We start from the raw sequence: 26,013 nt of genomic DNA, 5'->3' as shown, positions 1-26,013 counted from the left end.
CTTGCAGAGCCTGACACAGAACTCCATCTCATGAACCTTGAGATCATGACCTGAGCCAGAATCAAGAGTTGGAAGCTTAACTGATGGAGCCGCCCAGGTGCCCTGGACTAAATCATTTGGAATTGACAGTCTTGTGTGATATTAAATGGGTATTTCATGCTTTAGAAAGTAATCATCTGTACCTTGACCCGTGATGGTAGGTCTCTTCCATAAGAACAGCTTAAATGTGGGCCCAGGTGATGCCTTGATCCTCTTGCTTTCATGCAAAACCCATTTATTAAGTGTATATACTTGTCAGTCATCACTGCCAAGTTTCAGAGCTATACCAAACATCAGTATAGGAGTGTAGGAAATACAGTTGGTTCATTTGGTAGAAAGATAAAGACACTTTTCCAGAATTCAAGGAAATGACATTTCAGTAGACATGGTGGTCTAAAATGCCCTATATCTAGAAAGACTTATCATCCTGTGGTTTAAATAAAAAGTTACTTGCAGTCAGCATTAAAGTGAGTAATGACCCTTTTCATTTGGATGGTACATTCAAATACTGTATACCATTTCACTTCTCCGTCACAACAACCTTGTGAAGCAGGTGTTATTTACATTGCAATTTTATTACCTATGAATAAGAAAATTCTTTAGAGAAATTTGCCATGGTCCCTTGTGTAGAATTAAAATCACGACAAAATCCTCAACATGGGAAAGTTAACAGTTACCTAATGATGACATTTGCATAAGGCCTGAGGCTAGATTCTGTGTGCTGAGTGGAGGAGTCTTTCCTAGTCCCGTAGCTCACGAAGGGTTTTCTAAATATATGTGGTTCTTGTTCCGTTTTGTTCAGGACTGCAAAATTGTTTCTCCTGTTAAAAGAAAAATTTTAAACTAGTCTACAAGCCAACCTCACAGATTGTATTTCTACTACTTCTAGTCAACAGCTCTTGTGTTTTGAGTATATACTCTGTGTCAGGCACTGCGGTAAGCACTTCTTCAGTGTTTAATTTACCATTTCAAACTCCACTACGAGCTTGCTTTCTTGAATCTTTCTCATGATGAACACCTATATCTATCCCGGCAGGGCTTTGACATAGAACTGCTCTGTGTAAATGAACTTTGTCTTAGTAAATTGTCTACAGCATTACTGAGTGGTACATTGTTTTTTAAATTACATTTTTAAGGAGCACTTGGGTGGCTCAGTCGATTAAGCATCTGACTCTTGATTTTGGCTCAGGTCCAAATCTCGTGGTCATGAGATTGTCCTCCACATCAGGCTCTGTGCGGAGTGTGGAGCCTGCTTAAAATTTTGTCTTTCTCTCTTGCTCTCCCTCTCTCCCCCATTCAGTCTCTCTGTTTCTCTCTTTCAAAAAAAATAATAATAAATAAAAATTAAACGAAAAATTAAACAATTACATTTTTAAAAACAAAATGTTCCTCTGACAAAAGAATGTTCTAGTGCCTAAAGAAATGGAACTTCCTCTCAATGTACCTATGGCCACTTCCTTATTATATGAAAGAAATTTGTTATGTCATTTAATAGCATTTTGTGTCAAATACAAAAACACAGTGAATTCTCTAGATATGTAAATCAAGAAGGATTAATGCTTTATTTTTTTCTAAGGGCTCATTGTATTTTGAGGCCCCATTCTATGAGAGTTGTTCAGCCTATAAGAAAAACAGAAGCCTTAACCAGCCTAAACATTTACATTTTACAATAGAACCTTTAACTTCCTTTAATCAAAAGTGAAATGAATGCATCGGTGTGATAATGCAGTCAAAGAAAATTTCAAAATACTATTTTAAAAAAGTACATTAGCATAAACAGCATGAAGTTACTCTGACTTGCTTTCTTGACATTCCATGCCCTGTGCCTAGAAGAATGGAAATAATGATAAAACATTTGCAATGAAAAATGAGACTGTAGCACCTGGGTGGCTCAGTTGGTTAAGCGTTTGACTTCAGCTCAGGTCATATCTCATGGTTTGTGAGTTTGAGCCCTGCATCCGGGTCTTTGCTGCTGGTGCAGAGTCTGCTTCAGGTCCTCTGCCCCCCTCTCTTTCTGCGCCTCCCCAGCTCACACACTCTTTCTCAAAAATAAACAAACATTGAAAAAAATGAAGTCTTCTAACAAAATAAGCTGATTGATGTCTCTCCTTTGCTCTCCCTTCCTCCAGACCACAGTCGATCTGAGTTAGATTTGAGTGGGTCATTTCAAGAAGACTTGGAGAATGCTGTAAACATAAGAAGCAAGTCTGTCCCTGGAGCTTTAGACAAAGACTTGGTAAGTTGGATGTGGAAGAAAGTCTAATGATCATGAGGAAAGGGCACACAGTCTTGTTCCAAACCTTCCTGCTTTTAGGTGAGAATAAAGTGAAGATATATGATAATCTGTTTCTACTCGTCTTCACAACGAATGTATAAAAGCAACTAAAGCATGATTTAGAAGGGCTCCTGGCTCAGTTAGTTGAGTCCAACTCTTGATTTCAGGTCGTGTCATGATCTCATGGCTGTGAGATCAAGCCCCATGTCATCAGGCTCTGTGTGGGGTGTGGAGCCTGCTTAAGATTCTCTCTCTCTCTCTCTCTCTCTCTCTCTCAATTAAAAAAAAGAGGAAAATTATTTAGAAAAGTTAGCTGGTAATCAGGTTAATGGGTGAAGATTATAAATTAAAAAAATACCTGTTAGGGATTTCAATGACTGGTTTAACATCACTTAATCTAAGCCTGGAAAATGAAGGATCCCATCATTTTCTAAGTCATATATTACTAGATTTATCTGACTATATATTTTATATGAACATTTGTACATCTCAAGTTACCCCTAATAAACTACCTTCATAGCTGAGATTAAATTATGTAAAAATTAATATTTAAGTGAACTCATTTTTAAAATGAAAGGTTGATTTAAATTATTCTTAAGGTTCCTTCTAGTTCTAATACCTTGATATTCTGATTTCTGTAATTGCTATAATGCAATATTAACTCTTTGAAAGAGAGTTATAAAACACATTTTAAATGGCAGTAGTATAATTTTCCATAGCAAGCCAGGAAACTTGGTTCTAAAGCTCACTGTTATTTACTAGAGGAAAAAAAAAAAACAAACCTGGAAAGTATTTTAAAATCTACCACAAAAGGGGTTGGGGCAATAAGATCAAATGGTTTCAAAGCTTACTTGTATTCAACCTTTAAAGAACAGCTAATTCCAACATGATTAAACTATTCCTGGTCCTAGAAAACTCCATAGTTGAAATTAAAAATACACTAGAGGGAATCAACAGCAGATTAGAATATGAAGAAGAACAAACCTACCATCTGGAAGACGAAGTAATGGAAAGTAACCAAGGTGAACAGCAAAAAAGAAAAAATATTACAAAATGAGAATAGCTTATAGGAATTCAGTGACATCATTAAGCATAATAACATTTGCATTATAGGGATCCCAGAAGAAAAAGAGAGAGAAAAGGGAGCAGAAAAGTTATTTAAAGAAATAATAGCTGAAATATTCCCAAATCTGGGTAGGGAAACAAGCATCCACATCACAGAGGCACAGAGAGTCCACAATAAAATCAACCCAAAGAGGTCCATATTAAAACATATAATAATTAAAACGGAAAAAATTGTGACAGAGAATTTTAAAAACAGCAAGAGAAAATAGTTACATACAAGGGTAATGCCATGTGCCTATCAGCTGTGTTTTCATCAGAAACTTTCCAAGCCAGAAGGGAGTGGCATGATATATTCAAAGTGCTGAAAGGAAATTCAAAAATTCAAAAAAACCCTACAACCAAGAATACTCAGCAAAGTGATTCATAACTGAAAAAGAGATAGAGTTTCCCAGATAAACAAAAAGTAAAGGACTTCAACACCAAAACTGAATCAAGAAGAAATAGACGACTTGAACAGACCAGTTAGTAACAATCAAATTGAACCAGTAATTAAAAGACTCCCTACAAACAACAGTCCAAGAACAAATGGCTTTGCAGGTGAATTCTACCAAATATTTAAAGAAGAATTAATGCCAGTTTTTCTCAAAATTTCCAAAAACTCGAAGAGGAAGAAAACTTTCAAATTAATTCTACAAGGCCAGCATTACACTGATAACAAAACCAAATAAAGACACTACAAAAAGAAAACTATAGGCCAATATCTCTGCTGAACATAGATGCAAAAATCCTCCATAGAATATTAGTAAACCAAATCCAGCAATACATTTAAATAATAATTCTCCACGGGGTGCCTGGATGATTCAGTTGGTTAAGCATCTGACTCTTAGTTTCAGCTCAAGTCATGATCTCATAGTTCCTAAGTTCGAATCCCACATCGGGCTCTGTGCTGATAGTGCAGAGCCTGCTTGGAATTCTCTCTCTCCCTCTATTTCTCCTCCTCCTCTGCTTGCTCTGTCAAAAATAAATAAATAAACTTTAAAAAATAATTAGCCACAATCAAGTAGGATTTATCCCAGGGATGCATGCGTGGTTCACTATTTACAAATCAATTAACATGATACATCACATTAACAAAACAAAGGAAAAAATCATATGAACATCAGATGCATTTGACAAAGTACAATATCCATTCATAATAAAAACTCTGAACAGAGGGAGATTAGAGGGAACATATCACCACATAAAGGCCATAGATGAAAAAACTGAGAGTGAGCATCATACTCAATGGTAAATAACTGAGAGCTTTTCTTCTAAGATCGGAAACAAGACAAAGATGTCTACTCTCACCACTTTTATTCAACATAGTACTGCAAGTCCTAGCTACAACAGTAAGGAAACAAAAGGCATCCAAATTGATGGGAAGTAAAATGCTCACTATTTGCATATGACATGGTACTGTATATAGAAAACCTGTAAGACCCCACCAAAAAACTATTAGAACTAGTAAGTGAATTCAGTAAAGTCACAGGATACAAAATTAATACCTAGAAATCTGTTACATTTCTATACACTAATAAGTAGCAGAAAGAGAAATTAAGAAAATGATCCCATTTACAGTTACACCACAAAGAATAAAACTACCTGGAAATAAACTAAACCAAGGAAGTAAAAGACCTATACTCTGAAAACTATAAAACAGTATTGAAAGAAATTAAAGAGGAGAGGACTTAAGCAAATGGAAAGATCTTCTATGCTCGTGGAGTGGAAGAGCCAGTATTGTTAAAAGGTTCATTCTACCCAAAGCAATCTACGGATTTAATGCAATCCCTACCAAAATACCAACAACATTTTTCACAGAGCTAGAACGAATAATCCTAAAATGTGTATGGAACCACAAAAGACCCTGAGTAGCCAGAGCAGTCTTGTGGGGGGAAAAAAAAACCCTGGAGGTATCCCAATCCCAGATTTCAAGATATACTACAAATCCGTAATAAAACAATATGGCACTGGCACAAAAATAGGTCAATGGAACAAAATGTGGAGTCCAGAAATAAACCCACACTTCTGTGGTCAATTAATCTGTTGCAAAGGAGCCAAGAATATGCAATGGGGAAAAGACAGTCTTTCCAACAAATGATGCTGGGAAAACTAGACAGTAACATGCAAAACCATGAAACGGGACTAGTTTCTTACACCATACACAACAATAAACTTAAAGTGGATGAAAGACGTAAATGTGCGATCCGAAACCATAAGCCTTTTAACAAAAAGCATAGGAAGTAATTTCTTTCATATCTGCTGTAGAAACATTTTTCTAGGTATGTCTCCTCAGGCAAGGGAAACAGCAGCGAAATGAAACTGTTGGGACTACACCGAAATAACAAGCTTTTGTCCCATGAAGGAAGCCATCAACAACACACAGAAGGCAACCTACTGAATGAGAGAATATATGTGCAAACGTTGTATCCATTAAGGGGTTAATATCTGAACTATATAGAGAAGTGCTACAACTCCACACTGGAGGGAAAGGACAATTAAACAGTGAGCAGGTGACCTTAATAAACATTTTTCCAAAGAAGAGATACAGATTTACAGCAGACCCTTGAAAAGAAGCACAGTGTCACTAATCATCAGAGAAATGCAAATTAAAACCACAGTGAATTGTCACTTTACACTTATCACAATGGCTAGAATCAAAAAGACGAATAACAAGCATTGATGAGGATGTGGAGAAAAAGGAACCTTCATGCACTCTTGGGGGGAATGCAAACTGATGCAGCCTCTGTGAAAACAGTGTGGAGGGTTCTCAAAAACTTAAAAATGGAATTTTGATATGATCCAATAATTCCACTAGTCGGTACTTATCCAAATAAAAAAGTAATTTGAAAAGATCTATGCATCCCTACATTTATTGTAGCATTGTTTATAATAGCCAAGATAAGCCTCTAACTATCCATCCATGGATGAGTGGATAAAGATGATGTGGTGTGTATGTGTATAAATATGTGTATACACATACATCTGTACACTTACACACACAGATGGACCTAGAGGGCATAATTCTATGTGAAAAAAAGACAAAGACAAATATGATTTCACTTATATGTGTAACCAAAAAAAAAACCCCAAATGAATAAACTAATAAAAAGCAGAATTAGACCTATAAGTACAAAGAAGAACTAGTGATTGCCAGAGCAGACGGGTGGGGGAATGAATGAGTTCATGAGTTGGAACCCCGCAGTGGGCTCTGCAAGGACAGCACATGGAGTGGGTGTGGGATTCGGTCTCTCCCTGTCTCTGCCCCTCCCCTGCTTATGTGCACCCACGCACTCTCGCTTTTGCGCGTGCTCTCTCTCTCAAAATAAAAAAAAAATTAAAAATAACCAAAAAAGAATATTCATAGCAAATTTGTTAATAATAGAAAAACTCTAGAAACAATCCAAATATTTAGCAACAGAAAATGGATAAAGTGTAGGATATGATACCCTTGACTAAATAAATAAATAAATAAAAATGAACAAATGTTAACAATATGCAACGATTTGGGTGACTCTTAAAAGACTATAATGTCGAGACAAAGAGGCAAAGCACAAAATAGCCTGTTACATTTAATTCCATTTTCAAACAATTCAGAAACAGGGAAAACAATATATTATTTAGGAATGAATGCTTAGGTGGTAGAAGTATAAAGAAAAGCAAGGATGTGATTACCGTAAGAGTTAAGATATTATTTTAAAGATGGGCGAAAGGGGTTTGTGATATGGACAGAGCACAAAGGGGGCTTCTACTCAGTCACTAAATATTATTATATCATACATTTATGTTTGTACTTTTTTACATGTGTCAGATTTTAGAATTATTTTTTACTTTAAAGGGCAGAATTATATACATAAAATAATCTCAATTTATAACACCATGGTTAAAGGAAATTCTTACGTATGACTATTCAGATTCATGTGTGCACAATTTTATACAATTTTTCACATAAACAAGGAGCTATGGAATAGAATATATAAGATATTAGTTTGACCTGGGGTGAGAGGAGACAGAGGAGAGAACCAAAAATGAAAGGTGTTTATTTAAAAAAAAAAAAAAAAAAAGTATGCATGATATGGTCCATTTATGTGTGGTTGCATATGTAGGCGTGTGTGTACATATCATAAAACTATTGAAATTTGATCATTAAGATATTAGTGGGAGTCCTGAGTTTAACTTAAATTTATCTATATTGTTTGAAAATTTTTACTGTAAAAATGCATTGCTTGATTGACCAAAGGAAAAAGCCACTTTATCATGTAGGAGAAGAAAAGCAGAATCCGGAATTTTGGACAAAAATCCAATATCTAAAATAGTTTAATTCTGTTGGAGAGATTTTTAAGATCTCTTTCCCTATCTTGACAGTATACACACATGTGTAAACCCAATTTTTTTTTAGGTAAATAATTTAAGTACGTTGCCCAAAGCTTAGAGATCAGGGAGGTAGAAATTGAACACCCAGGTCTGTGTGACTCTAAATTTCGTGTCCTTTTCATAAAACAAGCACCACTAGGAAGGAGACCCCAATCCTCTGATGAAATAATTCATGTTGAATGGATAGCAAAAGAGAAAAACTCAGAATAAGGTGATTTACAGATATTTGTATTAAAACTTTCAGGTATTTAAAAAAAAGTGGTTTTGGAAGTGAAAACTCTTTCTAGGAAAGAAATAAACTAAAGCACTGATTTTCTCCTTCCTTAGGACTCCTTGGAAGAGACTGGGGAAGGCATTAATGACTTAAGGTCCTCACGGTTTTCTGCAAACACCCACAGTCTAGCAAGTGGCCTTTCAACCGTAAGCAGTTATCTAGCCTGTGACTGGAAGTTTCTTCTTTCTCTTGTTGATTTTCTGCACTTTTTTCAAAGGAGATAGGAGCGTTCTTAGGAATATGTGTGATAGTGAGTTAGAAGTCGTCATAATCACCTACTTGCCTTTTGCCCATGGAGAACTTTTTGGTCTAATTTTGTATGGGCTTTTCCTTCCATGGTCGTCACCCAGTTCACGTCTTCACTCCCCAGTTCAGACTCTGATCACCTCAAGCCTACACACTGTTGTAGCTCTCTGCTGAGACATTTACGTTCCTCTCCCCAGTCTCTCAACTTCCCAACTGTCCACCATGCTGCCGCTAGTCGTTTTCCTAAAATACATACCCACTCAGGTTTCTCTCCTACTCAGACACTGTCCATAGCTTTTCACTGCCTGTAGAATATAGTCCCTTCTTACTTTCACGTTCAAGGCTTTGCTTGAGAAGTAGGCTTTAGGAGCCCCTGTGTCCTCATATCCAACTATGTGTATATGCCTGTAGGTCTTTTTCTCTGCTTCTCTGATTTCTGTCTGTTGCTCTAATACTCTTTTTCCTTTTGACCTTTGGGCGACTTTCTTAAAGAATTCTCAAGCAGTCTCTGACAGGAAGTGGACCTACCTGAATGTCCCTGATGCTGACTCTGACACTGTGAGTTTTCAGTCTTTCCTTTTCCTTCTTTCCAACCATACTTCCCAAATTTCACGATACAGGAAATCTGATTAGGCGGGCACATTTTCCAGCATTTATCTTTTTGGGACTTGTGTGCAGTTAACGAGAGTTAATTAAAGGATGGGCAACATTATCAGAATCCAAGTAGTCCAAGGAAAGAAAATTTCATTAAATATTGGAATCTGAGTGCCAGTCAAAAGACACATGGTTCAAAATGATTTACCGTTAATGAAACCGTTTTAAAATAAATATCTCTATTTTTTTAATTTTTTAATTAATGTTTTTTATTTATTTTTGAGAGAGAGACAGCATGAGCAGGGGAGGGTCAGAGAGGGAGGGAGACATGGAATCTGAAACAGGCTCCAGGCTCTGAGCTGTCAGCACACAGCCCGACGTGGGGCTCGAACCCACAAACCGTGAGATCGTGACGTGAGCCAAAGTTGGAAGCTTAACTGAGCCACCCAGGCACCCCATTAATATCTCTATTTTAAATCACATAAACTTGGCTAAGAGCATACAGTTTGGTTAGTGGCAAAATTGCCTTAATTTCTCCCAGGCTCCAGCATTTGTGGGTTCCTAAATTTTCTTCTATCTATAGGGTCCCTCTGCTTACTGAGGACCTTCTTGAAAATGTGACTACTGAGGGAAGTGATATAGGCACAACTTAGTGGGGAGGCATGGTAGGGAGGTCCTCAGACTAAAAATCTGGACATCTTGCTTCATGTCTTGGCACTGCCAATAATTTCTGTAGGCCAGAGTTTCGTCTTATGTAACAGGGAGTAGAGGCTTATTCTTGAAGCCCTGGAAAGTCAAAGCATAGTCCATGGACCAGCAACATCGCATCACCCGGGGCAGAGACTCTAACACTTTGTCAGTTCACAGAGCCCCTAGTGATTCTTTGATCCCACTCCTGAGCCAAAAATAACACCTGACCAACCTATTTATCAAGTCGTGAGTGATGTGAAATGTTGGGATCTGGGAGTGAACAGCCAAGAAAGAATTATTGAGATGTCTCTGGTGGAAAAAGGTGATTTTTGGAAAAGCAGGGGGACAGGACCCGTGGGCAGAAAGAGCTGCACTGGGATTGTGAGGAGTGACTGGTTATATACTTTCAAACTGGGAGGGGGTGCGGGAGAGTGTAGGCCTCTAAGGAATTTGGAAGCAGGATTTTCAGGACCATGAGGGACTAGCTGCTGTTAAGATAAGATCATTTACTAATGTCTAGTAAAACCTTAGTCATGAGACCCTTCAGACGTGTACCAGGGGGCCATACTCTTAGAGGATGCTTGCTAACATATATCGTGCATGGGGAGGGGGAGCGGTGGCTAGAGATAAAGGAACTTTCCAAAGGGATTTTTATGTTAGAGACTTACAGGGTCCTGGAGGTCAGGCTAATGTCAAGCTAAGGTTGCCTTTTGCTTCTAGCAAAGTATTAACATCAAGGCGGTTGAGTTCCTGGAGGAAAGTCACCCTGCCTGTCTCAGATTTCTCACTGGGCTGGATTTTTTTCTGTAGTTCTTCTGCCTTTGTTCTCCACATCAGGTTGAACAACTTAATAAGCACAGTTATCCTAACAACTTAGTAGACAGGCAACAATAATACACACAAATTGAATGAAAAATATTTTTCTTCCATTCTTCAATAGCCCTTATTCCTTACTAGTGGGATGTGGGTGCCTGTTGGGCACTTAGCAACTTGTCAAATCTTGGAATCTGATTGGACAGCACCACTTTTATTTCCTGCTCCACATTGATTTTTATGCAGCACTTGCTTTTTTTTTTTTCTTTTCACAGCAACTATCAAAAACTCAGCTTCACACCGATAGGACTTAACTGAAAAGACTATATTGTGATTTAATGTTGACATCGTGAACTACTGTTAATAGTTTGCACAGTGTCTGATAGATGTCGCTGTGTTTCCCTTGAGAATTTAAAATATCCTGTGGTGCCCCTGTGCGTGTGCTGTGGTATTCTGGGAGGCCTCAGTACACATTCTGGAAGCTGCGGGCCTAGGCGTTTGTTAGGAAAGCACTCTCAGTCCCCACTGGAGACTACCTGGATCCAAATCATCATTTGACCAAGATTCCCTAGGTGATTCGTGTGCGATTAAAGTTTGAAAAGCACTGCTCAAAGCCACCTGTTATTAGGAACATTTTTTTGCTTTAGGAATGGGAAAGACAAATTAGATCACTCACTGGATCTCTTGAAATTATAATTTCTAAGTAATTATCGAATTCTTAAGCCCTAGATTTAAGCCTAGAAGAGATAGTAGCCATGTACATCCTATACTTCGATGCGTCTCTGCTCTGAGCAACTAGAGGAACGTAAGGACTTTTGTTACGCATACTTGCAAAAGTGGGAAGTCTAGGCTCTCTTTGTATTTACTCGAATCCTTCCCAGTAGCTCACAGAGAAGGCTTTTGAAAGTATTGGGTCACTCATGAAAGCCTTCCAAGTGGTCCCTTGTGACCCGTCATGTTTTCAAGATACAGTTTGGGCACTAAAGAATAATTTTGTTACATTTAATTTAAATATGTCTCTTGTCATTTATTCATCCTGGCACATTTGGAGTGTTTTGCTTTTGCAGTTTATTTGTTGGTTGGTGTGTTAGTTTATTGTTTACTGTTCGATTTCATGGGTTGTTATTTGATAGAGGTTTACAAAGTTCTGGTCTCCTACTACCCATGTGACCACAACAACTGCTCAGGGAATTCCCAGCAGCCGAGGGTATATGATGTTTTTCTGGCATGCCCTTGTCAGAGCTGCAGTTTTGGCTTCCCAGAGACTGACGGGATGCTCTCTGCGGGTATCAGAGAGAAAAACGTGTGCCTCCTGCTAGCATGGAATATACGAGCTTTTCTTTATCCTGATAGATGCATTCTAGACCTTGAAGTAGACTGACCTTGAGTCTACCAGTGAGAAAGGTGAAAGCCACATGAATCGGGAGAGGATGTGGGATTGGCAATGCCTCAGTGACCCTGTATTCATTAGAAGTGAATAAACAAAGACTGTCCGTTACCTAGAAAGGAAATGTTTCCCTTCTCAGCAAGGCTCCTGCCTTCCTTTCTAATGCTTCTTAAATCTTCTTGTCCCTTCCCAGGCTTGGATTTTATACAGTACCAGGAAAAAAAAAAAAAACACCAAACAAGCAAAACAAGTGATTTTTGCTTTCTTCTCTCGCCCTACACTTTCCGGCTCATTATAACGAATAAGAATTGTAATTGAATGAAGGGGTGGCTTCTGTGAAGAGACAATGAAATTAACACCTCTCTTCATCTTGTTTATTCCAGACCAGCCTTAACAGCATGATGAGTGTTTACAGTGAAACAGGAGACTATGGCAACGTGAAGGTCAGTGGTGAAATCCTTCTTCACATCAGCTACTGCTACAAAACCGGCGGGCTCTACATTTTTGTCAAGAACTGCAGAAATCTGGCCATAGGAGATGAAAAGAAACAGAGGACAGATGCGTAAGCACATAGTGTATTCCTCAGACTATTTCAGTCACTGCTTCCTTTGTCAGTATGTGCGTTTTTGTTTCAGAAGACTCTTAGCATTCCTCCTGATTCAGAGCCTTTTCAGAAGATTGTCCCTTTCCTGCTGCGCTACACTAAGTAGTCTCTTAAGTGTATGTATAATGATTTTGTGTGTGATTATCTGAGGTTTTAAAAAGCCGCGAGTCACCGTGGTTCAGGACTGACATGTTTGTAGTTTACACAGAGGCAGCGTTTTGAGATAGAGGCTGGCTGACACATGGGCACACCCCAGGATGTATGAGTGTCCTGTTCTGGGAAACCCTCCAGAGAAAATCACCAAGCCGTTAACCCAATTGAATAACTCAAAAGGACAATTTTGAGGCTCTCAGGATTGCAGGTATCAGCTGGGAGGCAGATGGGGACCATGACACATTGGAAGGGAACTGGATGAAAGATATGTCAGGGCTTCCCAAGATCGTTGCCAGGTTTGCTGATTTACTACGAGGACTCCCAGGACTCCACACGTAGTCATAATCAGCAAGGAAAACAGGCATGTGCGGCGAAGGTCTAAGGAATCCCGGCTTGAACCTCCAGGTGTCCTCTCCCGCTGGAGTTACTTACACAGGATGTGCTTAATGTTTCCAGAAACAAGTTGTGGCAGCACACGTACAATGCTGTCCACCCAGGAAGCTCACTTAGAGACTCGACTGGTCACATACCAAAATTCCAGTCTCCCGGAAGGAAAGCAGGTGCTCTGCATAAGCCATATTATTTTTACAAATAGTTTAGTCACAGTGAGCCCCTTTCTCTATTCTGGAAGTGATGAGAATCCTCCGGGAATCCCAGTTTCTAGATGCCAGCCAACTGCTAACCTTGTAAGCAAGCATTTCTAAGGACAGCAAAATGAGGCCAGCTGTGTTACTCCTTTCTTTCGTAATAGGTGACCTAGATCCAATAAACAACTCAAGCTGTTTCCAAGTGTCTTAAGATAGACCACTGAGTGGATTCTGAGACTAGTTTGGTCCACCTACTTCCTCAGTTAACTGTGAGACGGCTTTCGGACCAAAACAGTCATTTAGAGTAGCATGGAAAGAAGTCATCTAGACGTGCTTCACGATCTCGTACATTGCAGTCTTCTACGTCTTGTACATCTCTGTGTCTGCCTTGACCTGGATGCCGCCACTCCAAGAGACTCCTGGGATATAGCTCAACACAAGGTGTTGTGTAGAGTTGTTATTGTGACATCAGGGTGTTAGTTCTGTTAGTTCTTTTTCATCATTTTCCTTCATTTACCCATTACCGTTGACTCCACTCATCTTAAGTCCTGACATCTGAATGGAGAGGAACACAACCCTCTGGTGTTTTGTGAGACCATCGATCCTATGAAGAGATAACATTTATTGAGTAGTATAATATGTCAGCTCCCTGTATGTATCAACCAGTTTAATTCATGGGATGCTGTAAGTTACTGTTACTATCCCAGTTTTACAGATGCAGAAACTGAGCTATAGAGAGGCTAAGTAATTTCTTGAGTTTCCCAAAACCAGTGAGGCACAGAGTGATTCAGACCTAGTTGGGTCGACTCCAGAGCCCCCACTCTTTATCATTATGCTATGCTATTTTTCTCTTATTGAAGGCCCAGAGTTATAGTTTAAGGTATCCTGCTGTGTAGACTATATTCTCTTTGGTTTTCTCATGTTTGCTGGACTCTTCCCTTCACCTCTTTTATTCACTGAAGCCCCTGACTATTCCTGAAAAGAGTAAGGCAGAGTCCATGTTTCCCAATAATTACTTTCATGTTTTATCATTTACAGTTATGTCAAGTCCTATCTTCTTCCTGACAAGTCCAGAAACAATAAACGCAAGACCAAGATCAGAACAGGCACCAATCCAGAATTCAATGAGACGCTAAAGGTAAGTACGTGCTCTCTCCTATTAACTCAGGTGATATTGTTCACACCCCCATTGGTTTACAGGCAACTATGGAGGATTTGCATGTCCAGGCTTAACTATCTTTTAGAAAAGTGGAATGTGAATAAATTAGTGTAATACCCTTGGCTTTCCTAACAGTTCTTGGAAAAGAACAACTGTAAACCACTCTTACTCTGCTTTTTTCTCTGCTGCTGCTAAAGTTAAACCTTAGGTAAATATGATCCAGTGAAATTACATTTGAGCTGGTGCATCTTGTCAAAAAGATGCAGCCTTGGGAAAACTTTTTTTTCCCCTAGTTCCCCTTAAAAGGACTTTGTCACAGTTTTGACATGAACTCAGGAAGTCACTTCGTACACACTCATTGTTATGCTAGCACAGCATGAATATGTACTGTTTCTTGTTAGCTTTCAGAATTTGGCTAAATTTAGGCCTGTGGGTAATGAACAGTGGAGATGCAAGGTTGGATTTGAGGAACCCCAGAGAATGTGGCCTAGATAAGACATGACCCAGGTCCCAATCCTAGAGACATTACTCTTCCCCATGGGCTTTTATGTAAGCCTCACCCTGGGCCAATCTAGCCTGGTAGGGAAGAGCTGGGGAGACTGGAATGTAGAAGTTATTGCTAGTTGCAGGGAAATTTATGGACCTTGTAACCAGAGTGATGGATTCAGCGGCCACCAGAGCAGGAGATTGGTGAATAGGAATACCCATCAGTGGGGTCATGTTTGGAAGCAAGAGCCAGTATGACGATAGATCACAATGAGAATGAATGAACATAGGCAGGGGTGAATCCGGTGGCTATAACAGGATAGCAAAGATGAGCGCAAGCAGAATAGATAGAGTGACGTGGCAGATTCAGGAAGCAGGGAGCCAAGGTCAATCATGTCAGGAACAGCAAGGACAGGTAAAGATGCAAATCCAGTATCAAGAAGCGGTCTGAAATGTGTCCCAGGTGGCAGTTGCAAGCTGGAGGCTTGAGGGTGTGTAGGCATGTGTCAGTGGATAATGTTCTGCTGGAAAAAGAAAATCTACCCCAGCAATGTTTTCTTTCTGCTCAATCTACACATCTGTCTATTTACTCCTGCACTTATTCTACACTTTTCGGAGTATGGTGTTGGCAAGTTTCTCACTGACCACACTTGTCTGGATTTGGGGGTTCCCATTATGAATAAGAGAAGTTGGGAGACTTGATATATCAAAACCTAAGCTTACAGAGTAGATGTTGAAAGCAATGATTAGCAAATGAAAACCAAGTAAAACCGGAAAGGGGACAAGCTTCATCACTTACTAATATATTTGAAGTTTATTGACCTTGTGATTCATACTTTGCCAAAACATCTTTCAGGGCTAGGTCTGACACACAATGAGTTTCTGGAATAGGATCCCAGTTGTGGCGTAAACAAAGAAAAAGAAGGTGTTTTTTGTGTTTGTTTTGTTCATACTACTCATGCATGTGATCTGAAAGATGGTGGAAATACGTTTCAGCCTGTTGTAGAATTGGGCAGAGCCCTCCATGCGGGGTATGACGTTGTCCGTCTCACTTGCAGTATACCATCAGCCACACCCAGCTGGAAACCAGAACGCTGCAGCTCTCAGTCTGGCATTATGACCGATTTGGACGTAACAGCTTCCTTGGGGAGGTGGAGATTCCTTTTGACTCATGGAATTTTGAAAATCCAAGTGACGAATGGTTTGTGCTTCAGCCCAAGGTAGGAAATGCTTCCAGATTAATTAAACGGTCATGTAACGAGACAAGCTATGAACAAAATTGATGTCATAGGCCTAAAGAATCTGAAGGCTTTTAATATTCAAGGGATCCTCTGAACAGATTAGCGCAGCTGATTTTGGAATAATATAATAATGTAAACCTGGTCCTTGGAACGCCTTCTTTAATATATACTGTATAATGCAAGTCACATAGTTGTGTACGTTATTAACTTGTCTTGCTGAAAATTTATTCATCATTTGAAGGTCTCCATGGATAAGCAAGTGGAATGCATTATGTGATCCTACCACAAATAGAAACTATTCAATTTCACACAGGCAAAAACAGATCCATAGAGCCATTCAGTATCAAAGCATTCTCTCTATTCCCGATACTCCATGTTTCAGACCTCAGCAGGAGTGATCTTGCCTTGGCTCACATAAGGAGGTGACCAGTAGCTAATGTATCTGGTTTTCTACAGTCCTGCTTTTGAGATTCATAACCAAGGTCTTGAGTTGTATTTGGAAAAACAATCTTAAAGCTGATCCTAGAAATTAAATGCAATATAGCATGTTCTGAACTAGACCAACAGTACCTTGGTTTCACTCTATGCAATTGCAGTCTCTCTATATTTACAGTAATTTTTTAAGTCAAAAGTGATATTTAAAAAGTCACATTTATGTAACCAAAGATTGTTCTTTACATACAGAGAGGCAAAAACAACATGATGGTAAAGATAGTAGACTCAAATCAGACTTTCTGGGTTTAGTCCTAGCTTCGTGACTGTGTGACCTTGGACAAATTACTTAACTTCCCAGGCTTTGGTATTCTCATTTGTGATATAATTGGACATATCTTACTGGGATGTTGTGAGGCTCTAAGAAGCCCTCTATATGATGCTCACAGTACTGTGTCAGGCATATTTTAAGCTCTCAGTCAATGCTAGGTAGTATTTATGTTACATCAGAGTCCCTATGTTGCAATGACAGAAACCCCAGCTCACACCACTCAAAAATTAAAGGAAATTACTGGCCAGTGATTACCGAGCATCTCTTGATCCAGATATTCAAATCTCATCAAGGCCCTGGACGCTCTTGATCTCTCTTCTATGTGTTGGCTTCATTTTTTATACTTCGTGCAGTTGGCTCCCCTCACTGGCTCCAGTGTGCTTGTGTTGGGTACGACACCTGCAAGCCTCTCATGCTTGCACCGCACTGTCCAGGAGAGGAAAGGTTTCCAACCGGTGCCCTGGGCCTGACTGATCTAATTCCATCATTTTGCCCACCTAAGCTAATTGCTGTGGCCAGCCAGGGAGGGGAGATACATTGGCTGACTTAAGACAATCAGAACATACTCTGGTCCTGAAGGTGGTATTTCCCCAAAAGAAATCTAAAGGAATGTTGAGTGGTTGCTAGACAGCAAAACACGCATCGATCATCATCAATAACAGCACTGTTCACAGCTAAAGGTACAGCAGACATTGTGAGGTAAGTGCCATTATTTCCATGTTATATGAGGAGGTTGAGGCTCAGAAGTTATATACAACTTTCTGGTGGAGTTTCATAATTGGGGACCTTAAACTTGGTGTAAATAATTCGTGGGAAATCTTTGGGAAGTATATTTGGGCTGTGGATAAAATGGATAATAAAATATAATAAAAGTCCTTAAAATAACTACAAGCCCACAACTAACATAAATGTGATAAAGATAGGAAGTGCAATATTGACAAGAAATAAGTCCACGATAGAATTACCATTCTCCTGACATGAACTACAGGAAATATTTGGTCATTACAACACTAAGTCTCTTGGAATTGAATGACAAGCCTTAGCATAAAGGATAGCACTTCATCTGACTTAAAAGTCTCCTATCACTTGCTTCCTTTTGTGAGTAATGGGTGAGCACCATAGATTTTTTTCTTAATGAAGCATTATTCAATTTATCAATGTACAAATATTTTCACTAACATGCCTGAAAAGTAGTTATACAATATCAAGTCTTCTCTCAGAATAAAATAAGGATTTGACTGGCAAACCACAAATAAAAAAAGAAGAAGAAAAAGAAAGGAAACATACACACTAAAAGATGCCATTACTAATAAATGTAGACCTCATGAACTTGTGAATTTAAACTACTAAACTTGAATTTACTTGTCACTCTTTGGTAATATATGTTTTATTGAAGGAATTATAATTTGCAACCTCAGGAAAAAGCAGTGATACTAAATTTATAAGGTTTGTTGAATGATTAGGAAATGCTATGCCTTCAGGGTCACCTGGGTGGTTCTTGATTTTGGCTCAGGTCATGATCTTACAATTTGTGAGATTGAGCCCCGCACTGGGCTCCCCACTGACAGTGCAGAGCCTGCTTGGGATTCTCTCTCTGTTTCCCTGCCTTTCTGCCCCTCCCCTGCTCACTCTCTCTCTCTCAAAAGGAAAAAGAAAAAAATTCTATGCCTTGAGAAATTTCAAATTATCATTGTATTATCACAAAATAACATACAAACTAATATGCACAGCATTTTTATATTGTTTTAATTTTAATTTCTGTATAGTTAACATACACTGTTACATTGGTTTCCACTGTACAATATAGTGATCCAACACTTCCATACATCCCAGGGGAGCACCACAGACTCTTAAGTTAGAAAATGTCCCAGGCATTATATGATGCATGACATGGATGAAGGACAGTAACGTTCATTTCAATACACAAAATTGCCTGTCATAAATTTAACGTTAAAGCACAGAGGGGCTCTTTGGAAAACAGCTTGGAGGGTTCCAGACAGTTTCCTGGAAATGGTTGAAGGACTCGCACTGGGGTGATATCTGAGCTCTCCCAGGCATCCTCCGTGCTTAGGGACCAACCACTTTGCATGGTAAGTGGTTTCACTGTCGGTCACAGGGGAGAAGCAGCTCTCTGAGCCTGCTCAAGGTAGAGAAATTCTGAGACTCTGTTTAGAAGCCTGTCCTTGGGCTACTGTAGCTTTTCCCTACATGAGCAGAGAGCCAGAAGCTCCTAGGAGCTTACAGACTCCCTGCCACAAGGCAGTTAGTTCTCTGAGAGCAGCGGGGGGCAAAAGAGGTGGTGCTCCTAAGCATTACTTATACTCTACAGCCTCACCGCCGTATCAGGCTCTGCCCTTGCCTGGCTTCCTCTCCTTCCGTGACCTCTTTCCTGTCACCCCTTGGCTGGTCTATCCTGGGAGCAATTCTTTTTTTTTTTTTATTGTTTTATTTTTATTTTTTATTTTTTTAACTTAAATCCAAGTTAACCTATAGTGTACTAATAATTTCAGGAATAGCATTTAGTGATTCATCACTTGCATATAACCCCTAGTGTTCATCCCAACAAGTGCCCTCCTTAATGCCCCTACCCTCTTTAGACCTCTCCCTCACCCAACACCCCACCAGCAACCCTCAGTTTGTCCTCGGTATTTAAGAGTCTCTTATGGTTTGTCTCCCTCTCTGTTTTGATCTTATTTTTTGCCTCCCTTCCCTTATGTCCCTCTGTTTTGTATCTTAAATTACACATATGAGGGAAACCATATGGTATCTGTCTTTCTCTGACTGACTTATTTTGCTTAGCATAATACATTCTAGTTCTATCCACGTTGTTGCACATGGCAACATTTCATTCTTTTTGATCTCCAAGCAATATTCCATTGTGTGTACACACACACACCCCACATCTTTATCCATTTATCAGTCACTGGACATTTGAGCTCTTTCCATAGTTAGGCTGTTGTTGGTAGTGTTGCTACAAACATTGGGGAGCACGTGCCCCTTCGAATCAGCACTCTGGGAGAAATTCTTAATAAGTCATGTACATAAGAATCCTCACTTCAGAGTCTGCTTCTGGGGAACCCAACATAGGTTTGTGTCTCTAATCCATATCATCTTTCTCTGCAAAGAAAAAGACGACACATATGGATACGTTTAAGTGTCTCTGACACGCATAGAGGAAAGCCCGCAGATTCGGCCTTGCTTAGATGCCGTGCCTTCCAGAAATGGGGACCACAGGTGCAGCAAAACTCTGCACACTGCCTCCCGTTCCTTAGTGGCTCGTCCTCAGGCAGAGCTGGGCTCCGTGTGGTGGATTATCAGCCAGCTATGAGAGCTGTCACTTCCTTTTCAGTCTCCTGTCTCAGACACTTCAAGGCAGTAGTCACCTCATCAGCTGTACCTACCGGATAAGCAGCCCGGGACTCTTGGTGTCTTCTTGTAGATTACCAGCTGAGTAGATGGAGTGTAAGTTGCAGGGAACCAAGTCCTGTACTGATAGAGGATCAGAATTAACAGTCCTTTTAAGCATTCAGGAATACTGACATCCTTTCTCAGTGGGAATACTGTAAGGACACAGTGCCTATTTCTTACCGACTCCGTGTTAGTGAAAGTCCCATGCCACCTGCCTTTGCCTCTGCTCTCTCTAACAGCTCTAAGCCAGTGAGGAGGCTGGTGCAGACAGAGAAAGAACTCAAGACGTCACACGTACTGTAAAGTAGTTTCACGGTATAACTTGTATTTCACTGCGTGACATGAGCTTGTTTATTAGCTGTAACTCATTATCTTTCTGAAAGGCACGTTAGGTAGTTAGACAAGAAGGGCTTGTCAGTTTGAATTGCCTTTTATGTCTTCCCGGAAGGTGCTGTTATAAAAACAAGGAGCTTTGAAAACCAACAGCAAACTCAAGTGTTTTCCAAGGAAATCTTCTCTGTTCTGCCTTCAGGCAGAGAGTAAATGCACGTTCCTCTGAAATTATTACCTAGCCAAAAGGCTCTCTCTGTATTTGGCAGTTTGGGCAGACTCTTGTCCATAATTTATTACCACCATCGTAGACCTATAAATGTGCTGGAAACTGCTTCCAACTCTGATGCAATGTGGATCCCTGTTTCTTTTCAAAAAGTGGACAATAACGGGTGTTACTTGATGATGCCACACCTCTGTTAGCTACCTTCACTGGTTCCCAACTGCTTATGGATATGGTTTGAATAAATCCTAACCCAGCACCCTGGTACTTAGCGCCCCCTTGATATGGTCCAGCCCTCTGTGACAGAGGAGGGTGCGAGTGCTCTACCTACATCCCCATTTTTATGCGTATGTGGTTCCCCATGGCTTTCATTCACACAAGCCAACACCGGAGGGTCTTTGTAGGAGAGGAGCCCTTAGGCTGCTGATGTGGTCTTGGTCTGTGGGAGTGGAAAGCCAGAGTCGCCTGAATAAGTTTCCTGAAGGTTGAGGGCAGAGCCCTTGATCAGTAACTGATGGATGAAGGAGCATAACAAACACTCTGATTCCCTTGTCTCTGGTTGCGGCAGCTCTGACATGTGATCCGTCTGGTCTCCAAAGCACCCCTGTGGAACTGAGCAAGTTACTCACCATAAAACGCTGCCTGATATCACAGCCTTGTTAAGCCTCTCTTCATTTTGTGGTCCCACTTCTCCACTCCCTTTCCTAATAAAACCCTCTAAGATAAATTTGTGTCTTAGGGTCTTCCAGGCAACCCAGAGTAGACACCTTGTTTCCATCCTCCTGGCCACAACCTCCCTTCACACACACCTCTAATCACACCTGACTTCCTACCAGTTCTTAAACACATTTTATACAGTCCCCACTGTATTTTGCTCTTCAGTTTATTGATATTAACTTATATAATTAGAACCTCAAACATGCCTGGCCTAAAGAGCCTGGGAGACTAATGCAGCTGGCTTTTGATGAGCATAGTTCAGCTGATAGAAGCAGGTATGCATGATCTTTGTATAGAGGATCCTGCTCTTCATTGGCAATGGAGAACATTAATCTGATGAATCAGTTAATAAAGGCAGATTAATAGAGCTTCTGTTGAATATATGTCTCCTGGATAGACTGAAAATTTATAGAAAGCAGAGTCTGAGTCTAATGTGTCCCTACAGCACTTAGCAAAATGGCTTAAAAGCATTACTACAAGACAGCGTTCCATATGTGTTGGTAGAATTGAATGAAGTGAATTGAATTAGACCTTTTTATGAGCAGAAGGTGGTTTAATAATGTAAAATGATGGTATGTCAGGAGATGACATTGCCTTGGAATTTCCTTCCAAGAATACCAAAACTAGCCCAAGACATTAGGTATGTGCAGGCTGCAAGATAACTCACTGTGTTGAATTTCTTTGGTATGTGATTACAATGCTACAAGACTTTATCTTTACTATTTTCTACTCTCATAAGATTTCAAGACTGGGGGCACCTGGGTGGCTCAGTTGGTTAAGCGTCTGACTTCAGCTTAGGTCACGGTCTCATGGTTTGTGAGTTTGAGCCCTGTGTTGCACTCTGTGCTGACAGCTCAGAGCCTGGATCCTGCTTCAGATTCTGTTCCTCCCTCCCCCACCTCTCTCTCTCTCTCAAAAAGAAATAAAACATTAAAAAAGATTTTAAGGCTATTTGCAGAAAGTCACCAGTATATCTTAAGCTAAATTCCAGTGGAGCATTAATAAATCCCAATAATGCATGTTTTAATCTCACCTAATATACTGTATATTAGTATGTGTCAGCTGTATATATCACTTTTTCCTAACAACCTACTTTCCTATCCAAAGCTCTCAGCCAAAAGCAAATAGAGTCTACATTGGTTAACTGTTGTATAGAGACTACCCAAAACCTTAGTGGTTTAATGTTTATTTAGAGAGGAAGAGAGAGGACATGTGAGCAGAAGAGGGTCAGAGAAAGATGGAGAGAGAAATCCCTAGCACAGGGCCTGACATGGGGCTTGAACCCACAAGCTGTGAGATCCTGAGTTGAGCTGAAACCAAGAGTCGGATGCCCAACCAGCTGAGCCACCCAGGCACCCCTAAACCTTAGTGGTTTAAAGCAATTTATTGCACATGATTCTGGGCATGACTGGGCTCAGCTAGTTGGTTCTTATTTAAGGTCTCTCATATGGTTGCAGCTAGATGGTAGACTGAGGCCGAAGTCGTATGAAGGCTTAACTACACTGGTTGTTCAAGATGACTGTCACACTTAACGTTAGCTGCCAGCTGGGAATTCAGCTAGGCCTGCCACCCAAAGAACCTACATGTGGTTTCTCCATGTGGCTTGTGCCTCACACCAAGGGTTCTCAGAGGGAACATCCCAAGGATATCCATTCTAAGAGGGGGAGTAGAAGCTGTTCATCTTAGGGTTGGGGCCCAGAAACTGGCGCATTGTCACTTGTGCCATGGTCTACTATTCAAAGCAATTACAGGGTCCACTTATCCAAAGAGAATGCCCCACTTCTCATTGGCTGTACTATCTTTAATCTGCTATGATGTCCATTATAACTTTCCATTTGTGACATTCACATAAAGTAACATTTACTAAAACTGTCAGAACAGTAAGAATAGTCCTTTTACAAGCCATGTGGCTTACATCAGTTAAGTATTAGATGGATAGTCTATTTCACCATCCAGTCTCATGTTTCCCCCTCGTAAAAAGGTGGAATAAAATACTTCAAATGATTTTCCCACCCTTACTAATATGTTGTACCACCACCCAGAGGAACGTCAGGCAAGGATTCCTTTTCCTGGTAATGGTCTCTGTCTCCACTGAAGCTTAAACAGCCTCTGGCCTCACTGTGAGTTTCGGGGTTTCTGAATTCTTTTGGTCTACCGTCTCAGAAGAGAGCAGTTCTCAGCCCTTGACTCTGTGCTCAGGAGTCAGGTGCCTGAAGGAAAGGCCTAAGAAAGCATACGATTTTTCTCACCCCATTTATGAAAAGTCATAGTTCAGTTGACTCCATGGCAAGTAGGAGCCTTACAGAACAAAGGTTCTGGGTGTATGTTCACATTGAATTTTTGCATCGAAACTTCTGGTTTTGAGATGATTGTGGATCCACATTCAGCTATAAGAAATAATACAGACAGATCTCATGTACCCTTTACCTAGTTTCCCCCAGTGGTAGCATCTTGCAAAGCTATGGTGCAGCCATAGCTGGCCACAACCAGGGTAATGACACATTGGTCCAGTACATCCATCTTCTTCAGATTTCCTCAGTTCTCATCTGTGTGTGTGTGTGTGTGTGTGTGTGTGTGTGTGTGCGCGCGCGCGCTCTATGCAATTTAATCACATGTGTAGCTTTGTTTTTATACCACTACAGCCAAGATACAGGACAGTTCCATCACAGCCAAGATCCCTTGTGATCTTCTATAACCACATCCACCTCGCTCCTGCCACCCTTCCCTAATTCCCAGCACCTGCTTTTTTTGTCACTTCAGGAATGTCATTTAAATGGAATTGTGTGGCATGTATCCTTTTGAGCTGTTTTCTTTCACTCAGCATAATTCTGAAGAAGTTCATCCAAATTGTGCATATTGCCAGTTCATTCTGAGTAGTGTCCCATGGTAAGGCTGTACCATAGTGTGTTGAACCAGTCACCTCTTGAAGGTCATCTAGTTTGCTTCTAGTTTGGGGCTATTACAAATAGAGATGATAGGAATATTTGCATACAGCTTTTTATGTGGACATGGTCTTTCGTTTCTCTGGGGTAAATGCCCCCATGTGCAATTGCTGGGTTGTGTGGTAGTTGTATGCTTAGTCTTATAAGCAACTGCTAAACTGTTTTCTGAAATGGCTACACCATTTTACATTCCCACCAGCAATGTCCAAGTAAACCAGTTTTTCCACATTGAATTTTAATGATGTGAATTACAGTATAGCTTTTAATGATCGGTGGCTGAGCAGCCCAATGTGAGTCAAGCATTGCTGCCTCTTTTCCCCCTCTCGGTCACTTAGGAAAGCCTCGAGATATCAAGAACAGACAAGGAGAAGGGTCTTCTGGGGCTGTTTGCAATGGCATCTTTATTTCCACTTCATACCCCAACCTACATGTTCATTGATGGGTACCAGCCTTCATTGTACAATAAGACATCAGTAGTCCCCGACTGACCACACGTGTGTCCTATATCTCCTCTCAAATTTCTTTTACTTTAATGTTAAAAGTTATAGAGAAATACCTTCATAGAGTTTTCCACTTTTTTATTGTACCTAAGGTATATCTTAAAGCAATAAGTTCTAACATAGTTGAATGGGAATGGGTTGTCATATTTAAGCCAGCAAGTAAATAGTGTACATTCAAACATGAGCTACAAAATAATAAACCAAGTGTTGTCACTTTTTCTTTTCGCCTCTGTTCCCTTGGCCAGGTGGAATTTGCTGCTGACATAGGCCTTCACTATAAAGGGGAGCTGACAGTTGTTTTACGTTATATTCCCCCAGAGGAGAACCTGGTGCTTCCTCTAGGACAAGTTCAAGGTAGAGTAAAAATCAGTGACTTTGATCAGGGGCATTCTGTGTCTAGAAGTGTGGGAATAGGGATCAGGAATTGGTTGGGCTATGTTCCTTTTCCATTACACAGATGAAAATGTAGAAGGTTAGGTGTCACTGTCTTTGAAGAGAGTTGGGAAGTATATCCAACATATGGGGAAGAGTACAAGATCGTTACAAGCAAAGGGCAAAACTCATACTTAGAAACCAGCCTAAATGGTGATATTTGTTTCCTGGAAGTCCCAGAGATCTAGAATCTTCCTCAGGATGGAGTGGGGAAGGAGCAGGGGGTACATACATACATTCTGCTGAGAGGGGAAGTGTAAAAAGCTACTGTATGGATTTATGATATTGCCAGTGACCCTGGGAGTCTTGAGGAGAAAGTTGAACACAAAGGAAAAATCCAGATGCAGTCAACTTTTAAATCCCTTTTGCCCTTCTACCATTAACTCCTACAGGCAGCTTCCTCTACCCCTCCATTTGCTGTCACCCTCTTCATTGTGACCCTGTGCAAGTAATTTGCTGTCTCTCAGGCTCTGTTTCTTCACTTCATAGGGATATTGCAAGGATTAAATAGGTTCATTCAGGATCAAGAAGATGTGGTTTATCTATACCATGGAATACTACATGGCAATGAGAAACAATGAAATCTGGCCATGTGTAGCACCATGGATGGACCTTGAGGGTGTTATGCTGAGCGAAATAAGTCAGGCAGAGAAGGACAAATATCATATGTTTGCA

The 26,013-nt window shown here is 40.2% G+C and overlaps 1 protein-coding gene across 2 annotated transcripts in view; it reads left to right on the top strand.

Moving 5' to 3' along the window:
- Window positions 1-26,013, top strand: part of SYTL5 (synaptotagmin like 5) — a 105,136-nt gene that overhangs the window by 71,784 nt on the left and 7,339 nt on the right. The window contains exons 8-14 of one of the 2 annotated variants that reach the window (XM_039256376.1): window positions 2,169-2,275; window positions 8,117-8,209; window positions 8,802-8,867; window positions 12,177-12,355; window positions 14,176-14,275; window positions 15,841-16,002; window positions 25,152-25,260. In XM_039256376.1, the coding sequence (XP_039112307.1) occupies window positions 2,169-2,275; window positions 8,117-8,209; window positions 8,802-8,867; window positions 12,177-12,355; window positions 14,176-14,275; window positions 15,841-16,002; window positions 25,152-25,260 (816 nt within the window). The remainder of the gene's footprint in view (window positions 1-2,168; window positions 2,276-8,116; window positions 8,210-8,801; window positions 8,868-12,176; window positions 12,356-14,175; window positions 14,276-15,840; window positions 16,003-25,151; window positions 25,261-26,013) is intronic. The other variant, XM_039256380.1, reaches the window with a different exon arrangement.

Source organism: Hyaena hyaena, unplaced genomic scaffold (assembly GCF_003009895.1).
Source record: "Hyaena hyaena isolate Hyena2069 unplaced genomic scaffold, ASM300989v1 scaffold_12, whole genome shotgun sequence".
In the NCBI taxonomy this organism is placed as follows: domain Eukaryota; kingdom Metazoa; phylum Chordata; class Mammalia; order Carnivora; family Hyaenidae; genus Hyaena; species Hyaena hyaena.
This window is presented reverse-complemented; position numbering and strand designations above follow the sequence as displayed.